Source organism: Equus asinus, chromosome 2 (assembly GCF_041296235.1).
Source record: "Equus asinus isolate D_3611 breed Donkey chromosome 2, EquAss-T2T_v2, whole genome shotgun sequence".
Classification (NCBI taxonomy): Eukaryota; Metazoa; Chordata; class Mammalia; order Perissodactyla; family Equidae; genus Equus; species Equus asinus.
The window spans coordinates 110,753,894-110,777,697 of NC_091791.1; the positions used below are offsets into that span (position 1 = coordinate 110,753,894).

General features: G+C 45.1%; 1 protein-coding gene across 2 annotated transcripts in view; it reads left to right on the plus strand.

The window, feature by feature from the left end:
* The first annotated feature begins 5,322 nt into the window (after positions 1-5,322).
* Positions 5,323-23,804, plus strand: part of PGPEP1L (pyroglutamyl-peptidase I like) — a 33,909-nt gene continuing 15,427 nt past the window's right edge. For both annotated transcript variants that reach the window (XM_070496193.1, XM_014849605.3), the window contains exons 1-2: positions 5,323-5,504; positions 11,863-11,915. In XM_070496193.1, the coding sequence (XP_070352294.1) occupies positions 5,471-5,504; positions 11,863-11,915 (87 nt within the window). In that variant the 5' untranslated portion in view covers positions 5,323-5,470. The remainder of the gene's footprint in view (positions 5,505-11,862; positions 11,916-23,804) is intronic.

The following is a 23,804-nucleotide window of genomic DNA, read 5'->3' on the forward strand; positions in this document are numbered from 1 at the left end:
CTTACAGAGCGTTAACATCTTTAAGCTTCTGAGTCTTCCCATCAAAGAAGAGAAGCCCACCTAGGTGTATTCAGGTCTTTTATGCTTCTTTTTGGCTAAAGTTCTAGAATTCTTACAAATGGATCTAAGACATTTCATGCTAGGCTTACTCCTACAAATTTCTGATATTTGTCGGCTATTATGAATGGGCTCTTTCTTTTTTCCAATTACATTTTCTAATTGGTTATTACTGGTATATAAGAAAATGTTGCCTTGGGTACATGCTAGTCTCATATCTAGCCACTTTTATGAGGTCCAATAGTTTTTAAAGTCAATTATCATAGATTTTCTGAGTAGACAATCAGACTGTCTATAAACAAGTTGTTGAGTTTCTAAAGCTTCCGCAAACCTACTCAGCCACTTAGCACTCACTTCTGACACTAAAATTTCCCTTGACCCTAAGCAAGAAAAAAATAAAAATATAATGTATCCATATATACCGGAAAATAGGGGCCCCATGAAGACCTGGGCGTGTTTTCAGTATGGTCCTCTCCTCCATTCCGTGAGGTCATTAAGCGCTCTGCGGCAGCCTCCATCTGGCCTCATTCATCTCCACAGGAATTTTCTCAGTGTTGAGAACACAACTGTTCTAGCCATTCCCAAGGTATTCGTGAAATTTCAAAGAAAAATCCAGTATTTAAACAACAGGGCTAGCAAACTAGTGGATTTTAATAAGGGAACAAATTCCTGTTGCAACAGTTGCTACTTTTCAGTCAAGGAGATGCAGTCCTTAAAAAAAGAAAAAAGATCAAGGCTTAGCAGAAATCAAGGGAAAAATATAAGACAGAAGAAAAATATAGGCAAACCTTTCTCCTGTAAAATACAGGGAAAATACCTTACGATGTACCATAGCAGGCTGCCAGAAGTTTTAAAACACTAATTTTCAAGCTTTTAATTCATAATTCATAGCTGAAGTTATAAAAACTAGTATCTTCTATACCAGTTTCCCATGGAATGTTAAAGATAATCCCAGCGTTGTAACATGGTCACTAAAATAGCAACTTCCCAACTGTTTTGAAAGAAATGGTTATTTCAGAATGTTATAAAAGTCTCAAATTTTTAATTTTTAAGTGCCATAAGCATTTAAAAGCTATGTTTTAGTAGAAAGGCTAAAACTATGAATATATGGCATCTGAAACCTCAAAAAAATGAAGTTCAGGTTCAGAATCTGTCCTTACCTGCATGTTGGACCCAAATCTTATCTAGAACAAGCGACAGTCGCACATCAATGAGAAAGAAAGCGTATTAATTGGTAACTGCCTCAGTACGCTTATTCCACAGCTGTAAAAATCATAAATACTATAGTTCTGAAAGCAAAACTATTTGCCACATTTATTTAGAATGCACTTCTAATTTAACACTGGACAAACCTAACAAAACAGGGAAAGCAATGGGTTTTTTGACGGAATATTCTAAATCACTTAATCTTCGTTTTGATTTTAATTATAATCTATTTACTCACTTAACTGAAAATTTGTTCATGCATACCATAAGGTCATTTTATCACCAGCCGTATCATGTTCCCTATAGAAGAAAAACTGTATTCTAGTACCAAGTTTGGCAAACTACAGCCCACAGCCCCAACCCAGCCCACCGCCTATTTTTGTATAGCCTTTGAGCTCAAAATAGTTTTTACATTTGTAAATAGTTGGGAAAAAATCAAAAGAAGAATAATAGGGGGCTAGCCCGGTGGCTCAGCTGTTATGTGCACACTTTCTGTTTCGGCAGCCCGGGGTTCGCCGGTTTAGATCCTAGGTGTGGACATGGCACCGCTTGTCAAGCCATGCTGTGGCAGGCGTCCCACATATAAAGTAGAGGAAGATGGGCACGGATGTTAGCTCAGGGCCAGTCTTCCTCAGCAAAAAGAGGAGGATTGGCAGCAGTTAGCTCAGGGCTTATCTTCCTCAAAAAAAAGAAGAAGAAGAATAGTTGACGACACATGGGCATTATATGAAATTCAAACTTCAGCTTCCATGAATAATTATTGGAGCATAGCCACGCCCATCATTTGCATATCATCTAAGGCTGCTTTGATGGGACTACAGCAGAGTTAAATAGTTGCAACAGAGATTGTGGGCCTGCAAAGCCTAAGATGTTTACTATCTAACTTTCTCCAGAAACTGGGTGTCAGACCCCATTGGAGTATTAAGCTGAAAAGGCAAACAAACAGGGGAAGATGAGTCCCAAAGCTACCCTGGAAGAGGGACATTTCTGGAGAATCTGTTGGTGCTTTGACAAGCGGCAGTTTGGATAGGAATTCTCTGCTTTATGGTAGAGCTAAGGAAGGGATCTGGAAGCAGTGATGTTTGACACAGAACGGAGCTTTTGTTATCATTCTGTTAATCACTAGTACTTTTGGTTGATTGATTTATTGTCCACACCTCCTGAGAGGAGTTTGCCCAGTTTGATTACATTTCATTTGTGTCAAGTGTACAGTGTGTGGTAAGAGCTGTTTGTGTCGGAGACAATAAACAAACCCTTCTAACCGTTTTTCTTGCTGAAGCAGCAAGCCACAACTTGCCAATGAGATATTTAAAACAAATCCAGAAAAGTTTTATGTTGGTTCAAAGCTCGAAATATTTTGATCTTAGGTTTTTGTAATCTTGGAACCCCCATTGGTCATCCCGGGTGAGAACACGTGCGTGCCGTTGCCCACTTTCCGGTTCACTGACAGAGAGTCACACCTTGCCCTCTTAATCCCAGAGTCAAATATGATTACAGATATTTTCCTCCCAGGAATCTAACTTGTAGGGGAGATCACTGTGCTTTCTGTTAAATAAAACCCCTCTCTTTCGTTACTTATGCGTTCTCAGGCCAACTGTATTTCATTGGCCTAAAGATTGTGTTTGACATCAGCTATTGTTAGAGACCATTTGCTTTTACGACGGAAGAAGAAATAAAAGCGTGGGTATCAGACCTCAAAATCCATACTTCTCTGAACTGTTTTCATTTTAGAGAGTGAAAATGTGTGTTTTTTTCTTCCAGGTGAGGATGAATGTCATCATAGACATGTCACCATGGCTAAGTAAAACTATTTTACATCTTTCATTTTCTTTTTTTTTTTTTTTGAGGAAGATTAGCCCTGAGCTAACTGCTGCCAATCCTCCTCTTTTCGCTGAGGAAGGCCGGCCCTGAGCTAACATCCATGCCCATCTTCCTCTACTTTATTTGTGGGTCTCCTACCACAGCATGGCTTTTGCCAAGCCATGTCATGTCCGCACCCGGGATCGGAACCAGCGAACCCCGGGCCACCAAGAAGCGGAAACGTGTGCACTTAACCGCTGCGCCACTGGGCCAGCCCCCATCTCATTTTCTTTTTTATTAATTGCAAAATTAAAGGAAATATTAGGACATAAAAAAATAAGTGAATTACAGGAAAGTGCAAATTCCAGGATACATTCTAGTTTAATGTAAGAATCACTCATGCCAAATCCTGAAAAAATAAAAATAAAAACTGCAACTTCCTTATCAGAAAAGCAGCATCATTAAGAACTTGGAGTCTTAGCAGTTGAGGAGTCTGTTTTGAGGCAAGATAAGTTAACATTAGGAAACACCAGTTAGATACCCAGATCTCATTAGTTAATGTCGGTATCAGAGTTTGACCCTAGCAACAACCACCTTGACAAATGTGGGCATTTCTAGTGATCTAATACCCCCATTCATAACCATGATGAGCGAGCAAAACCCTCCTGATAGAAGAACAAGGTAAGTGACGTGAACCAGGGTTGCCGGACACCATGGGAGGTTGAGATAACTTCAACGATGCCCCAGGGAGCATGAGAAACTGGGGGATGGCTTTCAAACTTGAATTTCTATATGGTCTACCTTAATCTCAAAACAAAGTGAAGTGCAAAGCCCTGTGCATCCTCTGACGACAAGGTGGCCCCGGCTCCCCAGAGCAGGCAGGGGGAGGCCACTGAGGACGAATGCCACTTCCCACCTGTCCTCTGCCATAAATAAGCCTGCAGCCCACACCAGGGGCCAATTAAAAGGAACGGCCGTTGGTTCCTCATCCCAGGAAGGTATCAGGTGAAGTCTAGTCCTCAGCAGTGATCCCAATTAAGTGGGGGGGGGGGGGTACCTTTTTTTTTTTTTATCAGGGGGCCAATTAAGACCATAAGTGCGTGTAGGCCACGCCCTCCAATACAGGGTGAACGTGGGCAAGCAGTGTGAGACTGGAGAATTTCTGCTGGATTCCCCTGGGTGGAGCTTCTCAAGGCTATGCCTAGATGGGGAAAGAGAATTGTTTTTTGTCCTTCCCATTAGACAGCTTTTTTAAAAAGTATTTTTGGTTAAGAAAAATCTTGGTTTTTTTAAATAGTGTATTCTGAAAGGTCAAGATGTTGCATGACGTGGCTTCTTCAGTAGAGAAACTAGCCCCAAATGTTAGCTCTTTTGGTCACTCTGACCCCATTAAAAAGGCGGAAGAATGCCTGCCGAGCCGGGTGGAAAGCTCGACCCTGGTGGCTAACGTCTAGTGGTGCCTGTAGTCAAAAACCGTGTTAAGCGCTTTTCGCAGCCCGAACGTCTGATGGTAAGAGCACAGTCTGGGAAGCCTGTGAGGGCACAGCGGGCTGTGTGAGCCTCTGCCCCCCAGGGCTGCCAGGGCTTGGGACAGTGCTTGGGACTCAATAAGTCTCCATTCAAGAGGGGGGTGCTGTGATCATCCTCATTTCACAGAAAGGGGCAAAGACACAGAGAGGTTAAATTGCCTGAGGACCCACAGCTTACAGGCAGCAGGGGCTTTCACTAACTCTCTTAACCATAAGCTCCAGCCGTGGTTTGGGTTTTGGTTTTCTTTTCTCCCTCCCCGCCCCCGACCTTTTTAAAAACACATTTTGCAGAATCAGTTTCAACAGCAACCAAATTTCACCAAGTCGTAATGACCAAACACAATGAGGGGCTCTGGGGGAGATTACTAAAGAGGAGAAAACAGGGTCGCAACAATTTGTAGGGTCACCCACCGTCCTGATTTGTCCGGGACTGTACCTGTTTGAGCACATTTCAGTCCCTACCCGCCACCCCCCCGCCCCCGCCATTCCAGAAACCCCTCAGTCCCGGGCAAATCGGGACAGTTGGTCGCCAAACTCATGGCTCACTTTGAACCGCACTGAGCAAAAGACGGACCAAGACTTAAGTGTCCGGAAAGTCCTTGTCTGTTGCCGCAGCCTCTGTGTCCGGAGCTGGCTGTTTCTACTCTCAACAGGCATCGCCTTACCACCCCACCCCCCACCCCAGAGTCTTCAGCCGTTTGGGGCCCCAGAACGCGGTGGGGGCCCGGCAGCCGGACAAGCCTGGATGCCCCCCGACCCCACAGGAGCCGGCCACCAACCTGGAGAGGCACCCAGTGCTCAGAGAGCCAGGTGCCCCGAGCTGCGCCCCAGCCACCTGACCCACCGAGGTGCAGGCGCACCCTCCTGACTCCAGTTTCATGGATTCCCAGTCCAGCTGTGTGGTGGTGACCGGTAAGACTGTTTTTCTGCTTTCCCATTTGCTGCTGCTTTTAGCCTGGCGGTGGACTGCGCACTTTCCTCATCCTGGTCGTAAACAGTTTCCTCCTGGGGAGAAAAGAGTGGCAACTGGTGGTGCAAGTAATTCCAGCTGGAAGCTAACTTCCTGCCATGCCCTATTAACAAACAATCAGGGGACAGCGAGGTTTTTATGCTTCTGTCCTGCCATTCACTTCCAACACCTCTTGAGTGGCAGACACACAGGTGCCCACGTGCAGCTTAGGCTCAGATCTTGTCCTTCAGCCCATCAGGGCAGAAACTGAGGCTGGTGCCTACTGTCCCTGAATCTGGAGCCGAATGAGCCCGTGTGGCATCCATTGGGGTGCAGTTACATAGCAAGGAAGGAGGAGGTGGGGACCCAGAAAAGACGGGGCCTCTTAAGGCTAGGACAGTCCGTCTACAATGACCACCCCTAGGGGAGCACGCAGCCCCTGTCCCCACACTGGAGACTCTCAGCCGCCCAGGGAACACTAAGCACCTCGGAGAGCCACCAGCGGGAGACTCTGACCCTAACAGGTCAACTCAGAAAGAATGGTAGCTGCCCACTCCTGCCTTTCATCAGCACATCCAAAATCCACCCCAGCCACCCCTGTCATTGTCACAGCTGGTCCCTGGAGGACTGGATTTCTTCAGAAAGCTCTTTATTTTCAGTTTGACACATTTGGCATATTTTAAGGTTTTTGAATTGTGTCCGATGAAGGAATCTTAGAAGAGATAAGGATTCCTGTGTGCAGGGAAAATTGAAAGTTACCTATCTTAATATTTTCAGACTATAATCAAATTCCTGTTAACCTTCTGAGAAAAAAGAAAGTTCTTTTGAAAACCTTTTATCTCCCTTGTTCTCATTCGAGTTATTTGGGGTATAGAGATGGAGTGGTTCAAATTACTCTTGAATTCCTAAGGAAACTGTACCCCTGATAAACACAACGCTTGTCACAAATGAAATATGAAAATTGAAGCACGGTGGCAAGTCGCAGACTCGCATGGACCCCTGCTCTGTCCTGTCAGCTTGTGGCTTGCTGGCAAACTCTAGATTGTTTGATGAAGTACCTGATCATCAGGAGCGATTTGGGAATGCCTACTGGCTTTCAGAGTGTGGGCTTCCTTTATTAAAAATGCTTCGAGCTGCCAGGGGCAGGCTTTTCATTTAATTGGATTTGCTTCTTGTATAAATCTCGCCAAGACAATTGTCACGTAGACAGATGGTAGGGGAACAAGGACTCTGACAAACTGTCTCGAGATCAAGGCGTTCTCGCTGGCACCAACAATATCAATGGGAGACTGGGAAAACCTGCATGCCTCCAAAGGACCCCCTCGATTCGGAGAGAAGATTTCTCGAGCGCCTTTCGCAAGTTCCACTCCAGGGCCTGCCAGGTTTAAAGTATAAGGTTGGAGCCTGCAAAACAAGAGCTTCAAACCTTCACTTGCCGAGTGATTTCTCCTGATTTAAAACAGATTAGAGATGATCTGAGGATGATGCTAAAGCAGGACGTGATCTTTGTGTGTCGCTGCATTTTTAGCATTCCTACCATCATCCCAGGAGGTACCTGGTTTCTTAGTGACTTTTCCTTAATTTCACTATTTTCTAAAATTTTTTTGGGGGGCAGGCTGCTCTCAGTGGCAGCTATAATCTTATTGATTCTATAGGATTCAGTCAAAGTCAGAGGACATCACTCACTTCCCGGGACATCCTGTCCTAAACTTATATTCCCTGAGGAAGTTTTCCCCACGGTGCACCGACCTTGTTAGTGGCCCAGGAACTTTTGGAGGCACAGTCCTCTCCAGAGCTGGCTCCTGCTCTAAAGGCCTGAGGTCCGGCGGGCTGGGGGTTCAGAGGGTGATCTTTAACCGCAGCTCCTCCCAGTCTCAGAATCCGTATGAACTGAGAAATACCTCCCAATAATCAGATGGAACTCAAAACCTCAGCTGTGTTCCAGGAGAAGCTGCCTTGGAGGTGCCACCTGTGTCTGTAGCCCACTACCCACCGAGAAATGAGGTTCCAGCCATCACCTGCCCATCTGACAGTGGCTGGCCTCCGCCACAGGGGCGGAGCATGGGCACTCTGGAGGAGAGATGAAGAGGGTCCCCAGGCCTGGTCACACCATCCTTTAGGCCTGGTGATGGTTAATTTTCTGTGTCAATTTGACTGGGCCTCGGAGTGCCCAGGTATCTGGTTAAACACTCTGGATGTGTCTGTGAGGGTGTTTGTGGAAGATATTAACATTTGAATGGGTGGGCTCAGTAAAGTAGATGGCCTGCCCCAATATGGGTGGGTCTCAGCTAATGCACTGAGAGTCCAAATAGAATAAAAGAGTGGAGGACAGTCGAATTCTTTCTGCCTGAGAGCACGAACTAGGATATTTGTCTGCAGAAGTCCCTCCTGGGACTTACACCGTCAGTGCTCCTGGTTCTCAGGCCTTCAGAGTTGGACTGAAATCTACTGGCTCTCCTGGGTCTCCAGCTTGCAGATGGCAGATCTTGGGATTTCTCAGCCTTCATAATTACATGAGCCAATACCTTATAATAAAGCTCTTTCTCTCTATATATACATACATTCATATATATAAATATGCAAGTCATGTGCCACATGATGTCTTGGTCAACACCAATCAGCATATGCAACAGTGGTCCCATAAGATTGGTACCATAAAGCGTAGATGTGTAGCAGGTTATACCAGCTAGGTTTGTGTAAGTATGCTCTATGATGTTCGCAAAATGATGAAATTGCCCGATGATGCATTTCTCAGAACATATCCCTTGTTAAGCAATGGATGACTCTGGGTGTGTGTGTGTGTGTGTGTGTACATAGTTTCTCAGGAGAACTCTGAGTAGTACAAGGCTTTCTCTTTCTGGACAAAGAAACAGAGGCCAAAAGAGGCAGTGAAATTTCATTATGGAAAAGTAAGGATGGGGTGCCTGACTGATAGGCACAGTGCTCAGGGGGCTTTGGGGCTGAGAAATGGCCAGCACCAAGTGATCAGAGAGCATCAGGCAGAGGAAGGGTCTGGCTGGAGCCCATCCTGCACTGCATGGGGAGACAGTGGAAAATGATTAGACATTTGTTGAGCACTGTGGGGAATCAGAATTTGCCACACCAAAATGTGTCTCTTTGGCTTGATTGTTTTTAAGAACAAAAGACTCAGAAAGAAACTTTGACCTTCCCCCTAACTGTCTAAAAGCATTTTAGAAGCCCCGTCCCAGGAAGGAACTATCACCACAGATAACTCTAGGTGGGGCAGACAGGAAGGCACCTAGCAAGGCCCATTTTATCAAAGTTCTCTCTTGGGATCCATTGTCTTTACAAGGCATGGCAAACACTTGTTTATCAAACATTTGCTTTTCCATCTCTGTGTGAATTGCCTTCCTCCCCTTTGAAGTCCTAAACCACTGCTCCCAACATCATCCTTTGTTTTTAGCTGAAGGTGGTATTTAAGGTGGTGGCTTTGGCCGTTTTGAGGAGTTACTTAGTTTTCCTGGGTTTCTCCCACGTATACACGTTGGTTAAACTTTGTTTGATTTTCTCCTGTTCTTCTATCTCATGTCTCTTTAATTCTTAGAACAGCCAGAAGAACCTAGAGGGTAGAGAATAGTTCTTCCCCTCCAACAGCACCTACCAAGTTCTGGAAACAATGCATGTCATACACAGTATTGTTTAATCCATACAACAATCCTGAGAGGTACGTGACTATAACAGTAATGAAGGAAAACACTCGACACTGCTTCCTATGCACCAGACAGTTTTCCAAATGCTCCATTTTATTCATTCATTTAATCCTCACAACAACTCTATTAGATTACTATGATTAGTCTCCATTTTACAGATGAGAAAACCAAGCCACTGAAGCTAAGCAACTTGCTCAAGGTCACCCAACTGGTAAGTGGTGGGGTGGAGATGCAAAAGCAGAAGCCTGACCCCCAACGCTCAGGTCTTTGACTACTCCCAGCTGCCACCTAAGCCATGGCCTGAGCTTTGGAGGGGCCACTTTATGGTGTGGATGCAAAATAGCCAATAACCATTCTATAGATAAGAGAGATAAGGTGACCTTTACTTAGGCCAGGCTGAGGACTATAATCCAGGAAGGCCATCTCCACAGAGGAAGAAAGCATTCTGGACAAGCATAGTTTTCAGTACAGTCTTACACCTTTTTAGAACAAAGAACACACATTAAACATGCCCAGTATCCATAGTCATCAAAGTTTCAAGGAGCCACTCAGTTGCAAATTAGCAGGTCAGCATGACCCTGATGTCAGAGAAGGGGAACTTACCTTCAGGACTATTACATAGTAGTTAATCACAGGGTGTTAGTGATACTGGGCTCCTAGGAGGGGAAGTCTGCGTTCTCATCTGAAGAGAGTGCATGCTTTACTTTCATGGCGAAAGCAGATGGACAATGTGTGTCTGACAGGCCATAAGTCAGGCTTCTTTAGTTCAAGCTGAATCAGTTTTGAACCAGAATAGCTTACCCCATATACCTCAATATGTGCAAATCTCTCACCAGTGGTTTGGGTGCCGTAAAAATGAGTAGCTGGAACACTGAGAGGGCAACAGAGTCCCAAGATGTGGCCTCTCCCCAGGCCAGCAGGAAACCCTTCCTAAGCAAGTCCCATAGGGGATTTGCTGTCCTCCCCAAAGCAAAATTCTACTTAATTGCCTTTTATTAGAAATCTTCCTGGCAATTAAATCATGAAGTGGTACCCAGTGTAAGTAAGTGTCCCCAGGACAAGGAACCAGCCCTTCCATCCACAAACCTCACCCAGCATCCCTGGCTCTTGCTCCTTCCCAGAATGAGGCCTCCCCCAGCTGGGCCTCCCCCTGAGGGCTCACCGGCCCAGGCCCGGCCCCTCCAGCCGCTCTGCCTCCTCCCCACCGTGAAGTCCTGGCTCACCCCCACCTCCTCTAGGAGTCTTCCCCAACCAACCTCTACCCCACCTACTCTCTCCCTTCTTTCGAGTATTCTGACCCTACTTGTTCACGGCCTCACTGCTCAAAGGGTAGTCTGAGGGCCAGTAGCATCAGGACCACCCAGGGGCTTGTTAGGCATGCAGAATCTCCAGCATCATCCCAGGCCCACACAATCAGATTCTATATTTTAACAAGATATGCCCACATAATATTAGCATTTGAGAAATGCTGGACCAAAGAGCATGTTTTTAAAAATTTATATTTTGAAATACTAATAATTATAGATTCACAGGAATTTACAAAGAAATGTATGTATGGTCTCCTGTACCCTTCATCCAGGCTCCTCTAACGTTAACAGCTTCAATATGAAAGCCAAGATATTGACATTGGTATAGCGCTCTGTGTGTGTGTGTGTGTGTGTGTGTGTGTGTACAGCTGTATGCAGTTTTATCATACGTGTAGCTTTGTGTCACCACCACCGGCACAATAAATAACTGTAGCAACCTCACAGGGTTCCCTCGAACTATTCCTCACAGCCACAGACACCCCCTTCCTGTGTCTCTAACTCCTGGCAACCATTAATCTGTTCTTCATCTCTATAATTATGTTATTTTACACAAATTACGTAAATAGAATCGTGTAGTATGTATCCTTTTGAGATTGGGCTTTTTCACTGAGCATAATTCCCTTGCTGTTCATCTAAGTTGTACGTATCGGTAGTTCCTTTGTTTTTTTTAAAAAAATGTAACAACTTTATTAAGATGTAATTCGTATACTGTCCAATTCATTCATTTAAAGTGTGCAGTTCAGTGGCTTTTAGTATATTCACAGAGTGATGCATTCATCATCACAATCAATTTTAGAACATTTTCCTTAGCCCAGAAAGAAACGCCAACTCCCCTTAGCTGACACTCCCTAATTCCACCCCACATACACACACACACACTCCAGCTCTAGGAACCACTAATCTACTTTCTGTCTCTACGGACTGCCAGTACACCCAACTGTCCCAGCCCGGTGTGTTGGAAAGGGTGTCTGTTCCCTAGTGAACTGCTTTTGCACCTTTGTTAGCAGACAACTGTGCGTATTCACGGGGATGTATTTCCAGGCTCTCTCCAAAGCATGCACTTTAACTGGACATTTTTGCACACTCTCTCAAGCCGTCCTAGCTTGGCAGTGGGTCGGCCCCATGTTCCCTTTTGGCTCCTCCACAATGCCTCACACAAGAGAATTCTGCAGATGCTCCCAGACTGGCAAGGTCGCAGGCCTCCACAAGAAAGGGGATGTCTGGCATTCCTGTGGGCCCACAGTGGCCCTAGGAGTAGCAGGAGGTACCCCCGGGGAGCAGCCCAGGAGTAGACATCCCCTCCCCAGGCTGGCCCGAACAAACAACGGTCTCCTTGGTTTCAGGTTTTGGGCCCTTCCGGCAGCATCTGGTGAATTCCAGCTGGGAAGCAGTGAAGGTAAGCCCCCGCCGGGTCCAGCGCCAGTTGCTGGGGGGCCTGCCATCCTTCTGTGGCTCTAAGAAGCCTCGGCTGCAGGCCTCTGGGTATCAGATCCACATGGGAGTGGAGAAAACAAACACTGGGGCCCTGGGAGAAGGGCAAACCTTTGGTCCTTAGGTTGTGACTCACCTGCCCCCAGGTGGCCCTTCTGGCTGTGTAGTAGAGAAAAGAGGCTAAAGGGACCTCCTGGGAAGGACAGGAGGGCCCTGAGGCAGGCTCTGCTGCCCCATGAGCTGGGTTCCCATGGCCCCCACCCCTTCTGGCTTTGGAGCCTCAGGAGGTCACTTCCCTCAGCCTCAGTTTCCCCGTTGTTCATGAAACAGGAGCACAGCAGTGTCGATGTTGCAGGCTGTTCTTAGAGTAAAAGAGCTAAGTATGTAAAGCAGGAAGTATGTAAGTCGATTAAAGCAGCTTTGTAAGCAGAGCGCCTGGCACAAGGTAAACACTTAATAAATGAAACAACACACCTTTATTTTTGAGAAAGTAGTGGTCAGGAGAAAGCACATGCCAGGACAGTCCAGGACAGTCCAGGAGGAGGGGTCGGTAGCAGGGAGCAGCCCCTCTCTCCTCCTTGAAGCAATGTCTCATGTCGATGCCCACACAGGTGTCACTCCAAGGCTCAGAACACAGCAGGCTGTTTATTCACACTGACGGTCAGTGTCATGTCCATCCACCTACGGGTCAAGCCAACGATGAGGTCTTGAGCCTATTCTCAGAGTTTCTCAGTCTGAAAATGCAGCAAAACCACGTGAATCATGCATTTGCATGACATTGATTTTCTAGGCTGTCTGCACAGATGCAGTCAAGGAAACTCATGGTTCTTGAGTTAGAATTTGGGGTTTTTTCAACCAGAAAAAAGCTCAGAGAACCCTGGACTTACTGCGAAGCCTCGCTGTTGCACACCACATACCAGAAAGGCCAGGTCGGAGCTTTCATGAGCTCCCAGGTGTCTGCAGCCTGTTCCTCACAAAACAGGACTTTTTCTGCTGAGTCCCGGATGGCCATGAGGCCTTCAGTTCCATTCGCAGTCATGAGAATGGAAAAGAGCCAGCATTCACCTCCCAGCTCCCACGGCTGCAACCTGTATGACCCAAGACGAGTCACCCAACTTTTCTGCACCCCAGTTTCCTTATCCGTAAAATGGGAAGGTTATGATAACTGCGGGGATTAGAGCAGGGCAGGGCACACTGCGGGTGCCCACTGATGTAATGCTTTTTTTTTTTTCCCAAAGATTGGCACTTGAGCTAACAACTGTTGCCAATCTTCTTCTTTTTTTTTTCTGCTTTTTTCTCCCCAAATCCCCCCAGCACATAATTGTGTATTTTTAGTTGTGGGTCCTCCTAATTGTGGCATGTGAGACGCCACCTCAACGTGGCCTGACGAGTGTTGCCATGTCCACACCCAGGATCCCACCCAGGAAACCCTGGGCCGTCGAAGCCGAGCAGGCGAACTCAACCACTCAGCCACAGGGCTGGCCCCTTTTTTTTTCTTTCTCTTTTTTCTTTTTCTTCTTTTCCTTTTTTTCTTTTTCTTTTTTTCAATGTAATTCTTATATTACTGGAGGCTGTTCTCTCCCTCAGGGTTCTCAGTTGCAGGCAAACAGAATCTGACTCTGGAGGTTCACACAGGAAATGGAAAGATTGAGAAGCTCAAGCTTCACCAATAAAGCTAGAGAACCAGAAGCAGGCTAGGGGCTTCTAGGAATGGCAGAAGGATAGCAAACTATGGTGCTCTGAGGGGCCCTTCCCGGCAGATAAACTGTGAGAGAGAACTTCTATGGCTTGCTGGCCACTCAGTAGGGACAGGAAAGCTCATATGCATCACGCTGTGTGTATATATACATCCCACCTGCCAAGGACAGCAGCCTGAAGGAGTGAGTGGTCAGTCCACACACCAAAGGCAGGTGGGGGCAAGTGCTGTCACCAGCATTCTGAGAAGCCAGGGCAATGGAGCTAGAAGGAAACTCCTCTGGAAGCCAGACCCTTGGAAGGAGAGCCTGGGGTCTCCAGCACCCCTGACTCCCAGCAGAAGCAGATGCGATTTCTCTTAAGGATGGAAAACCTCAGATTTTCCACAAACGAAGATAACCTAAATGTCAGTTCCCAAGCAAAGATTACCAGATATGCAAAGAAACAAGCTACCGTGAGTAAGAATCAGCAGAAGCAAGTTCTTGGGCTTCTAAATCATTCTGCTCGATACCATCAGAAAATAGCATAACTATATATGAAATGTTTAAAGAAGTAGAGATAGAATCTCAAAAATAAGCAACAAAAGACTCAAAAGATCCAGTAAATTGAAAAAGGGACTAATAGAGTTTATAAAAATTTAAAACACAATTGTTGAAGTGAAGAATTCAACAGATGACTTAAAAGACAGTTGTTTAGAATTACGCTAAGTGAGAGACTCCGGTCACAAAAGACTGCATATTGTGTGATTCTATTTAGATGAATGTCCAGATGAAGCAAATCTACTGAGATGTAAAGTAGCTTAGTGCTTGCCTAGGGCAGGTGAGGGGCGACTGGGGGATATAGAGAGTAGCTGCTAATGGGTATAGAGTTTCTTTTAGGGATGATGAAAAGGTTCTAAAACGGATTGTGATGATGGTTGCACAACTCTGTGAATATACTAAAAACCATTGAATTAGACTTTAAATGGGTAAATTGTATGAAATACACACTCAAACATACATGTATATAGCCGTTTTAGAGACAGATGAAGAGAAAATTCGTGAACTAGAAGATAGATCTGAAGATATTATTCAAAGGGCAGCATAAAGAGATGGACAAGGAAGTGAAAAAAGAAATTAAGAGATATAGATAATAAAATGAGATATTCTGACATATGTTTAATTGGAATTCCACAAGGAGAGAATGGTAAGAATGGAAGAGAAGCAATATTCAATTAGATAATGATTGAAACTATTCCAGAATTGATGAAAGGATCAATTTCCACAAATAAGGAGTCCAAAAAATCCAAATAAAGATGAGCAAAATCCATACATATACACTTCAGAGTAAAACTGCAGAAAATCAAAGCAAGGAGCTCTTAAAGTAGCCAGAAAGAAGAGACAGGCCACCTATAAAAATTGACAAGAGAATTAGACTAAGAGTAAATTTCTCAAAAACAACAATAAAAGCCAGAAAAGAGTGGCATAATATCTTCAAAAGGCTGAAAAAAAATTATCAACCTGAAATTATGTACTCATCAAAATCCTATTTCAAGCTCAAGGATGAAATAAAGACATTTTTGTAAAAACAAGCACAAAGAGTTTACTACCAACAGGCACAATACTAAAGAAGCATCTGAAGGATATCCTTCACAAAGAAGGAAAATGCTCCCAGAAAGATGGTGTCACATGCGAGGAGAAATAGTGAGCCTGTAACTAGCGTTATTTGTATATGATAATATTAAATAATATACAATTACATAATAATAAAGTAATAATTGAAATTATTGAAGTTCAAGTCTTCTAAGGTCCTTGTATTCTATAGGACTGGCATCCAGGTCTCAAGTTTAGCCTTTGTTAAATTACATATGCATGGCAAAATTTCAGGAGTAACCATAAAAGAGTAGAAATGGAGTACATTATATGATTTTCAAGACAGTAGAGGAACCAAACAGAAAAAGAAAACAAATGAACAAAACCTCAATCAAAGGGATCAAAAATCACTTGTAGAACAAGGTGGATGAGGACACTGCTGCTGTCTCACTGAACACTGTCACTGGAGCTTTTTCTCATGACACTGGCTGCTGCATGCCTCCACTGGCATCATGGCTGCCCTAGGAAGCCGGATGTTGCTTCTGTCAGAGAGATTTGCCCCTGATTCAAAGTCAGAGATGATGAGTGCGTCAGATTGGCTGAGCCCAGGTCATGTGATCTTGCCCTGGCCACGGAGAGACTGGCATTTTCAGCATTTGTGGTGGGAGCCAGGCTCTGTCCTCCACCAAGACTCCAATATCAGGGGTGCCCCAAATAAGAGGAAGACCAAAGAAATAACAATGTTCATATGAACATAAAATATTAACTCAATTCTTCTCAGTTCAACTTATATTTACCCAGTTCCTGATGTGGAGCATAGAATCTACTGAAACAGTAGTCTCTTCCTGTTCCAGTTCCACCCCAACTGGGTGTCCTGCACTACAATTCTGACTCTAACTAGCAGGAGTTCACACAGACCTCACAGGTTAAGGGCAAAGTCCTCCACGAGATGCCCTCGCTTCAGACACCTGCTGCACTTCAGGGGTCCCCAGACCACCTGCTCTTCTGACCGGCTGTAAATTCAGGAGAGCTCATGACCCCCTCAGGTTTGATAATTTGCTAGAATGACTCATAGAGCTCAGAAAAGCACTCTACTTACAATGAAAGTTTTATTATAAGAATACACGTATGCTGAAGTTTGGAATGGCATCCATGCCCTCTCCCCATGGAGTCAGGGTGGCTCACCCTCCCGGCACATCAGTGCATTCATCAAAAGGGAAACTCCAGGGGCTGGCCCCGTGGCCAAGTGGTTAAGTTCACGCGCTCTGCTGCAGGCGGCCCAGTGTTTCATTGGTTCAAATCCTGGGCACAGACATGGCACTGCTCATCAAACCATGCTGAGGTGGCATCCCACATGCCACAACTAGAAGGACCCACAATTAAGAATATACAACCATGTACTGGGGGGGGTTGGGGAGAAAAAGGAAAAAAATAAAATCTTAAAAAAAGGGAAACTCCACTGAGCTTCTGTATCCAAAGTTTTTATTGGAGTTTCATTACAGAGATGTGATTGATGAAGTTATTGGCTACCTGATTGAACTCAATCTGCAGTCCACCTCCCCTCCTTGAAGGTGGGGCAGCTGAAAGTCTCAACCCTCTAACCATGCAATTGGTTTTTCTGGTGACCAGATCCTGTCCTGAAGCTACCTATGGGCCCCCCATGCATCACCTTATTAGCATAACAAAGACTCCTGTCACTCAACAAATTCCAAGGGCTTTTGAAGCTCTGTGCCTGGAACTGGGGACAGAGACCAGATATACTCTTTTTTTGTTGTTTTTCGTGAGGAAGATTCACCCTGAGCAAACATTGGTTGCCTATCTTCCTCTACTTTGTATGTGAGATGCCTCCACAGCATGGCTGATGAATGGAGTAGGTCCATGCCCCGGATCCAAACCCGTGAACCCGTGATGCCAAAGCGGAGCATGCAGAACTTTAACCACTCAGCCATGGGGCCGGTTCCCCAGATATACTCTTTCTTATACCACAGTTCCTTACAGGGGTTCCTCGAGGGAGAAGAGATGGCCAATAAATAAAATAATTATAACCCAAAGCAGATGCTGAGAAGTGCTACATTATGAGACTCTGAAGAGGAAGAGATTAATTTCATTCTGGAAAATACATGGAAAAAAAGGAACCTAAAGCAAAACAAGAGGAAATTATACCCCGAGAGGCCACTGGGAAGGCCAGCTGGTGGAAGCAGCAATAAAGAATGAGCTAACTTCTGGCAAGTGGGAATAAATTTTCAAAACCACCACAGTGGACACTATGCAGAGTGGCTCACTGAACTCTTCCTGCAGTCCCGAGAAGGTGATATTGTTATTCCCATCTGGCAGGTGAGGAAATGGATGCTCAGAGAGGTTGAATATCTGGCCCAAGGACACATGCCATGAAGTGGCAGTGCCTAGATTCCAGTCTCAATTGGTCCCAGTGAGTGAAGTCCATGTTCAGCCCACTTGCCTCTCTCTTTCCCTTGGAGAAGACAACACTCAGTTCAGAAGAACAGGACCACAAAGAAATGTCAAGACCCACTACCTAATAACCGATGGTGAGCAAAGTGAGGATGTTCACCCAAACGCCTCAGCCCTCCATCCAACTCATCATGGCTGACCCTCTGCTGTGGGTTCCTATCCACCCTCTGCACAGCTCTCCTGCCAGCTCCTGAGACACAGCAAGGCGATAGGCTGTTCATTCTTCTTGCTCACCATATTGCTGCTTTCTGGAGACTCTAAGTACCAGTGCCAGGAGCCAGTACCACCTCATATTCTTTCAAAAGAAATTATGTCCTTAACTCTTCTAGAAGTGCCTGAACCTGGAAAGGCAGCAAATAAAACAAGGGTCTTATAAAACTGGCCATGGGTCAGTTGGGCTAAGACATTATGTAACTGTCATAGTAAACCCGGCCCAAGTGGTCAGGAGGTCAAGGCTCTTGCCAGACCTGATCAATGTGATATGCAGAATAATTTCTCTTTACTCTAAAGATGAGGTGGCCTTGTGCCCATATTACATGTTGCTTAAAAAAAATCATCATAATAAAGAATAAAAGGCAGTGATTCCGAAAAGTAAAAAAACCACCAAGCTGAACAGAACTTTATGATGGAGGCTGGGTCCTGTAGAGCACGCTCAGGGCCAGGCAGGTAACTACGTACCCATCTAAGTAAGAGTAAATTGTTTCTTTTGATTCATCTTTGTTTTCTTTCCTAAGAGGATCTCTATTCTTCCTACCAAATCCCAAGATAACGCCTTTTTCTAACCTAAGTGAATATAGACGTAATTTATGACATTTTTCGAATCTGGCCCACAGTGGGTTTTGTTTTGTTTTCTTGACTAATACGGAAAGCCTGAGATAAAAATAACCAGTGCGAGGATGAAAGGAGACCCCAACACCTCCCTGTCATCTACACGGACCTACCATAGCAACCAGCTTAGTGCCAACCACTTCCAGGGCGACCACTTTGATGGGGTGTGTGGACACTGACCTCCAAGGCTGGATAACCCAAACTCACTTGAAGCCTTTTCTATGATTGCTTACACCTTCTTGCTTTAATCTGATGACTATGTAGTGTGAACCCACCGTATCAATGGGAAGCGAAGTAGCCATATTACTCTACACATTTCCTGCCGGCCCCAGGGCAGCACAAAATAGGACTGTCCTTGCATTCTCATTTTGCAATGGCACAAGAATCTACATGAATATGGAGGATCTGTGAGCCCATGACAATGAGCCTGGGCCCTGGGCTGAAGGCTTCCTCCTATAGCGGCAGCAGCTCAGGCAAGGAGCCGGGCTACAGAGAGTTCCCGAGGATAACGGCAGGTAAAGAGAAAACCCACACCTGGTGGAGGAACGTTCCTTCAAGTTCATGAAGAGCGTCTGCTGTGGCTTCACAGCCAGCCCTCCCATAGACACCGTGCTTTTATTAAACACTCAGAGAAGTGCATTTACTCTGCTTATTTGGGGGAAAGCTTGCCATTTACAGACAAGTGAGTCAAATGTTTACTTCTCCTTAAATCCTAAATCCATCCCCACATTGACAGGATGACAAACCAGAAAAACCAGGGTAAGACCTTTCAAAAAGACCCCAGCACCTTTCCAGGGCCTTACTGGGGGTCCGCCTTCTTCCCCACCCTGACCCCCAGCAAATACAGCGTCCTTTTCCTGTTCCATCCCCCCATCCAGGATGGCCCATCACGCTTAGTCCTCATCTCCCCTTAGGCTGTGATTGTTTCTTAGACTTTCCTTGTTTTTGGTGACTTTGATGGTTTTAAGGAGTACTGATTAGGTATTTTGTAGACTGTCCTTCAATTGGCTCTGAATGATGTTTTTCTCATGATTAGCCTGGGGTTATGGGTTTTGGGGAGGAGGAGCACAGAGGTCAAGTGGCATTCTCATCGCATCCTATCAAGGGCACATACTGTCAACATGACTGATCACTGTTGATGTTGACCTTGATCACGTGGCTGAGGGAGTGTGTCTCAGATTTCTCACTGTAAAGTTGCTTTCTTCCCCTTTTTATACTACGCTCTTTGGAAGGCTGTCAGTCACTGCACGCAGCTCACACTCAAGGGGCAAGGAGCTACCCCCCTGGGGTGGGACAGAGTATCTACATCAACTATTTGCAATGTGTCTGCAGGGACGATCTGGCTCTTCCTGCCCCCAGCTGTTTATTCATTTACGTAATAATTTCTCTACGTCAGTATGGACTCATGGATGGTTATTTTATACTCTGGATTATGGCTCGTTTCCTTTTCAAAGTCCATCTTCTCCTGAAACCTTTCCCACCTCCTTTACTATCCCCATCGCTAACACCCTCTCCTCCAAGGAAAACGCAAGATTCCTCATTTTGTTTTCCACCATGTGTTTGATTGTCTTGAAAATTAGACTAAAGCCAGGACTTTTTAATTAACTGCATTCCTTTTATATATAAATCCACACATGTCCTCCTGTCCTTGCTCACATCACTTATATTTCATTGATGCAAAGGGCTCCTTTTTTTAAAAAAAAACATTTTGGTGTCCTGAAATCAGACAAATCTCACAGTCAATTCCGTCTTATGCTTTGTTGTAGTTGAGCAGAGTCTTTGCTTTCTTGGTGGTTCACACAGTAATGCCCGGCCTTCAATCTCTGGGGCTTAGATTTGATGGAACACATCCTGTCCTCTCTGGATTACATACTCTCTCGGCATAGGAAACACCCTGGCCTGTTTATCTTGCTTTGCAGAGTCCAGACCAGAATCTTGAGGGCATTCGTGCTGTATTTGTGTTGCCATAAATACGAAGGAAATATATCCTGCGCCACACACAGTCTAATACCAGAGAAAAGTACACAGACAAGCATGACCCTGGGAATTATGCAGGTTACTCAGGGCAGCGGAACGTCATATTTGAACTGGGATGCAGAAGGCACCCCTAAGATCCTGTTTATTCTGGGGAGGGACGAAGCTTTCAGGGAGACAAAGAAAAAAAAGAGGCTCTTGGGCATGCCTTTTCTCATCTGCATCCCAGTCACATCCACTCACGTTAGAAGCACGTTCCACGTCTTAAAAAAATATCAGCATTATATTAAGGATGCCACACCTGGGATTCCAGAATCCACGGGGTCCCTCATGGACCTGCAAGCTGTGGGTCAGTTTGAGGTGCCATTGATGGCTTCTGGGGCCTCTGGACTGACATCTATAATCACAGATCCTTACGCTTCACCCCGACCAGCCTTGGTAAGGCTGCACCTCTCTGGGGTACTCCTGATTCTCCCAGCATTGGGTGCACCCCCTGGGCCCCAGTGCTCACACACTGTGCCTTCTCCCTGGGCAAGAAGGTGTGCTGGGGCAGTGTTTCCTCTCTCGCAGGCACTTGCAAAAATATCTAGACAGGGATTAATGAACCCAAAGGATCTATGGTGGTGAAATTTCAGGCACTCGGTGCCCCGGAGATGGGACTATGACTAGGGAGCCACAAGATGCATTTGGGGTAGCCATCATCAGGCAGCATCCTGCTGGGGGTCCCCCTCTCTTTTGCCCACTTATGAGACTATTCCTGTCCTTTACCTGTCTTGGTAACTATGTTCTAAGAGCTCACAATTTGGAGTCAGAAAGTCATTTAGCAATTACGTATTAAGCAAGCAATTAATCATGGTCAGTTAACAAAGAGGACGTAACAGCCCTAATCATTTATGCCCCTAATAACAGTGCTTCCAAAATATGTGAAGCAAAAACTAATGGAACTGCAGAGAGAATAGACATATCCACAGCTACAGTCAGAGATTTCACTGCTCCTCTCTCGATAATGGATAGAACACATAGACAGAAAATGAGCACAGATCCAGAAGACTTGAACAGACCATCAACCAACTTGACGTAATTGACATTTGTAGAGCTCTCCACCCTACATCAGCAGAACATACACTCTTTTAAGTGCATACAGAACATTTACCAAGATGGACCATATCCTGGGCCATAAAACAAATCCGAATAAATTCAAAGGGATTCAACTCATACAAGTATGTTCTCTGGCCACAGTGGATTGAAGGTAGAAATCAACCATAGGAGGATATCTGGAAAATCCCAAAATATTTGGAAACTAAATCATGCACATCTAAATAAGCCATGGATCAAAGAAGAAATCAAAAGGGATATTAGAAAGTATTTTGAAATGAATAAAAAGTAAAGCCCAATGTATTAACCTTTGCAGCATGCTGCTAACACCAGACTGGGGGAACTCTGGAGCACTGAGCAACAATTTTAGAAAAGAAGAAAGGCCTCGAATCAACACCCTCAGCTTCTACTTTACAAAACTAGAAAGAAGAGCATATTAAACCCAAACTAAACAGAAGAAAGGAAATAGTAAAGATCAAAACAGAAATCAATGAACTGGAGAACAGAAACATAATAACGATAATCAAAGAAACCAAAAGCTGGTTCTTTGAGACAATCAATAAAATTGACAAATCTCTAGCCAGCCTGATCAAGAAAAGAGAGAGAATTAATTTTTCCTATTAACTTTTAAATTCATTTACCACCACCTGGCTTCCAGCCCTGGTCCCACGCTCAAAGTGCTACTAGTAAAATCGCTAAGGACCTCTTTTTACCATTTTATTTGACCTCCCTGGGGTCCTGATAGTCTTTATGGTAGACGCAGTATTGTTATTGTTCCCATTAGACAGGTGAGGAGACTGAGGGCAAGTTGACCAGCTAGACCTTCCTTTTTACTCCTCCTATTGGCTTGAGATGTTGTGCTGAGGATGCAATCAAATAAAATAATAAATTGTAAAGATTTAGTTGAGCTCATCTTTCTACCAGTACCTTCGAGATACATCAAATAAACATCACCTGATCGTTAGCTTCCCTTACCAAGACCACGCCCCCTTCCAACCAGCTTGCCATCCTCAGGCTCCAGCCACCAGAAAAGTCTGGAGTCATTGCTGTCCCTGCCTCATTCCCTCTTCCTGGGAAAATATCCACATTTTGATTGTTCTCGGTTTGCAATACGGCATTTATGTGGGAATAATTGTCATCTGTAACGACTTCTCTTTAGGACCTCTCAAATCCTGAGACACCTTCAGCAAACCAGCAGCTCAGATACTGTTACCTTTCAGACTCTCTTGCTGTCATCTGAGAAGACGACATCTAGCTCTTGATACCTTAAAAGTCTAGAACTCTGGTCCAAAAGACTTTCAGATATGGAAAAGAGTAGGCTTTGTTGAAATCCCCACTTAATTATTAGTCCTGTCTAAAAGATGGAGACGTCAGCACGAGCTAAGTGACTTACTATGAATTTAGTCTCTTCTCAGACTGCCCACCCTTTCTACCACGTAGTTCATGTTATGCTAAGGTGATAGCTTGCTTCCTGAGACAGATTTTTTAATCTGAATTCTTTTAGGCAGTTAAGGGAGAGAGAAGAAAAACATTCTGAGTCTTTTGTTTCTTAATAATAATCAGCCTTAAATGATCCTCATGTTAAAGAGACACGTTTCGGGGTGGCAAATCTTCTTCCCCTTCAGTCATATTCACACAATGATGAAATCACTTAAAGATGCATTTCTCAAACCATATCCCTATCGTGAAGCGACTCATGACTGTACAAGCCAAGCAAAAGGATGCCAGCGAGTGCTAAGAGCTTTGAAGAATAGAGGGCAGGGTGAGGCAGGGCATGGTGACGTGGGAACTCCTCCAGCAGTAGTAGGCCAGAAAGGCCTCTCTGAAGACGCGACATTTCAGCTGGGACCTGAGTGACAAGGAGAAGCTGCTCTGGGAAGCGTTCCAGGCAGAGGGAGCACCTGCTGCAAAGGCTGGTGGGTAGCATCACAGGACCTCAGTAACGGAGACAGAGCCAGGAAGAGAAGCGGAGAGGAAATCGGAGGTGGCAGCCTTGTACCTCTACATTCCACACCCAAATTCCTTTGACTATGTGCCTCCAGGTTATTAGAAACCAGACCTGTGGGAGGAATGTTCTTCTGGGCTGAGATTACTTTGGGTTAATTGTTCTGCTCTGTCATTCACTGGGAAAAAGTCAAGTGTGCCAAAAGGGATGAGGGTGCATTTCCATCTCGTTGCAGAGACAAGGTTTCTGTTAAGCAGACCAGAGGTTGAGGTTCTCT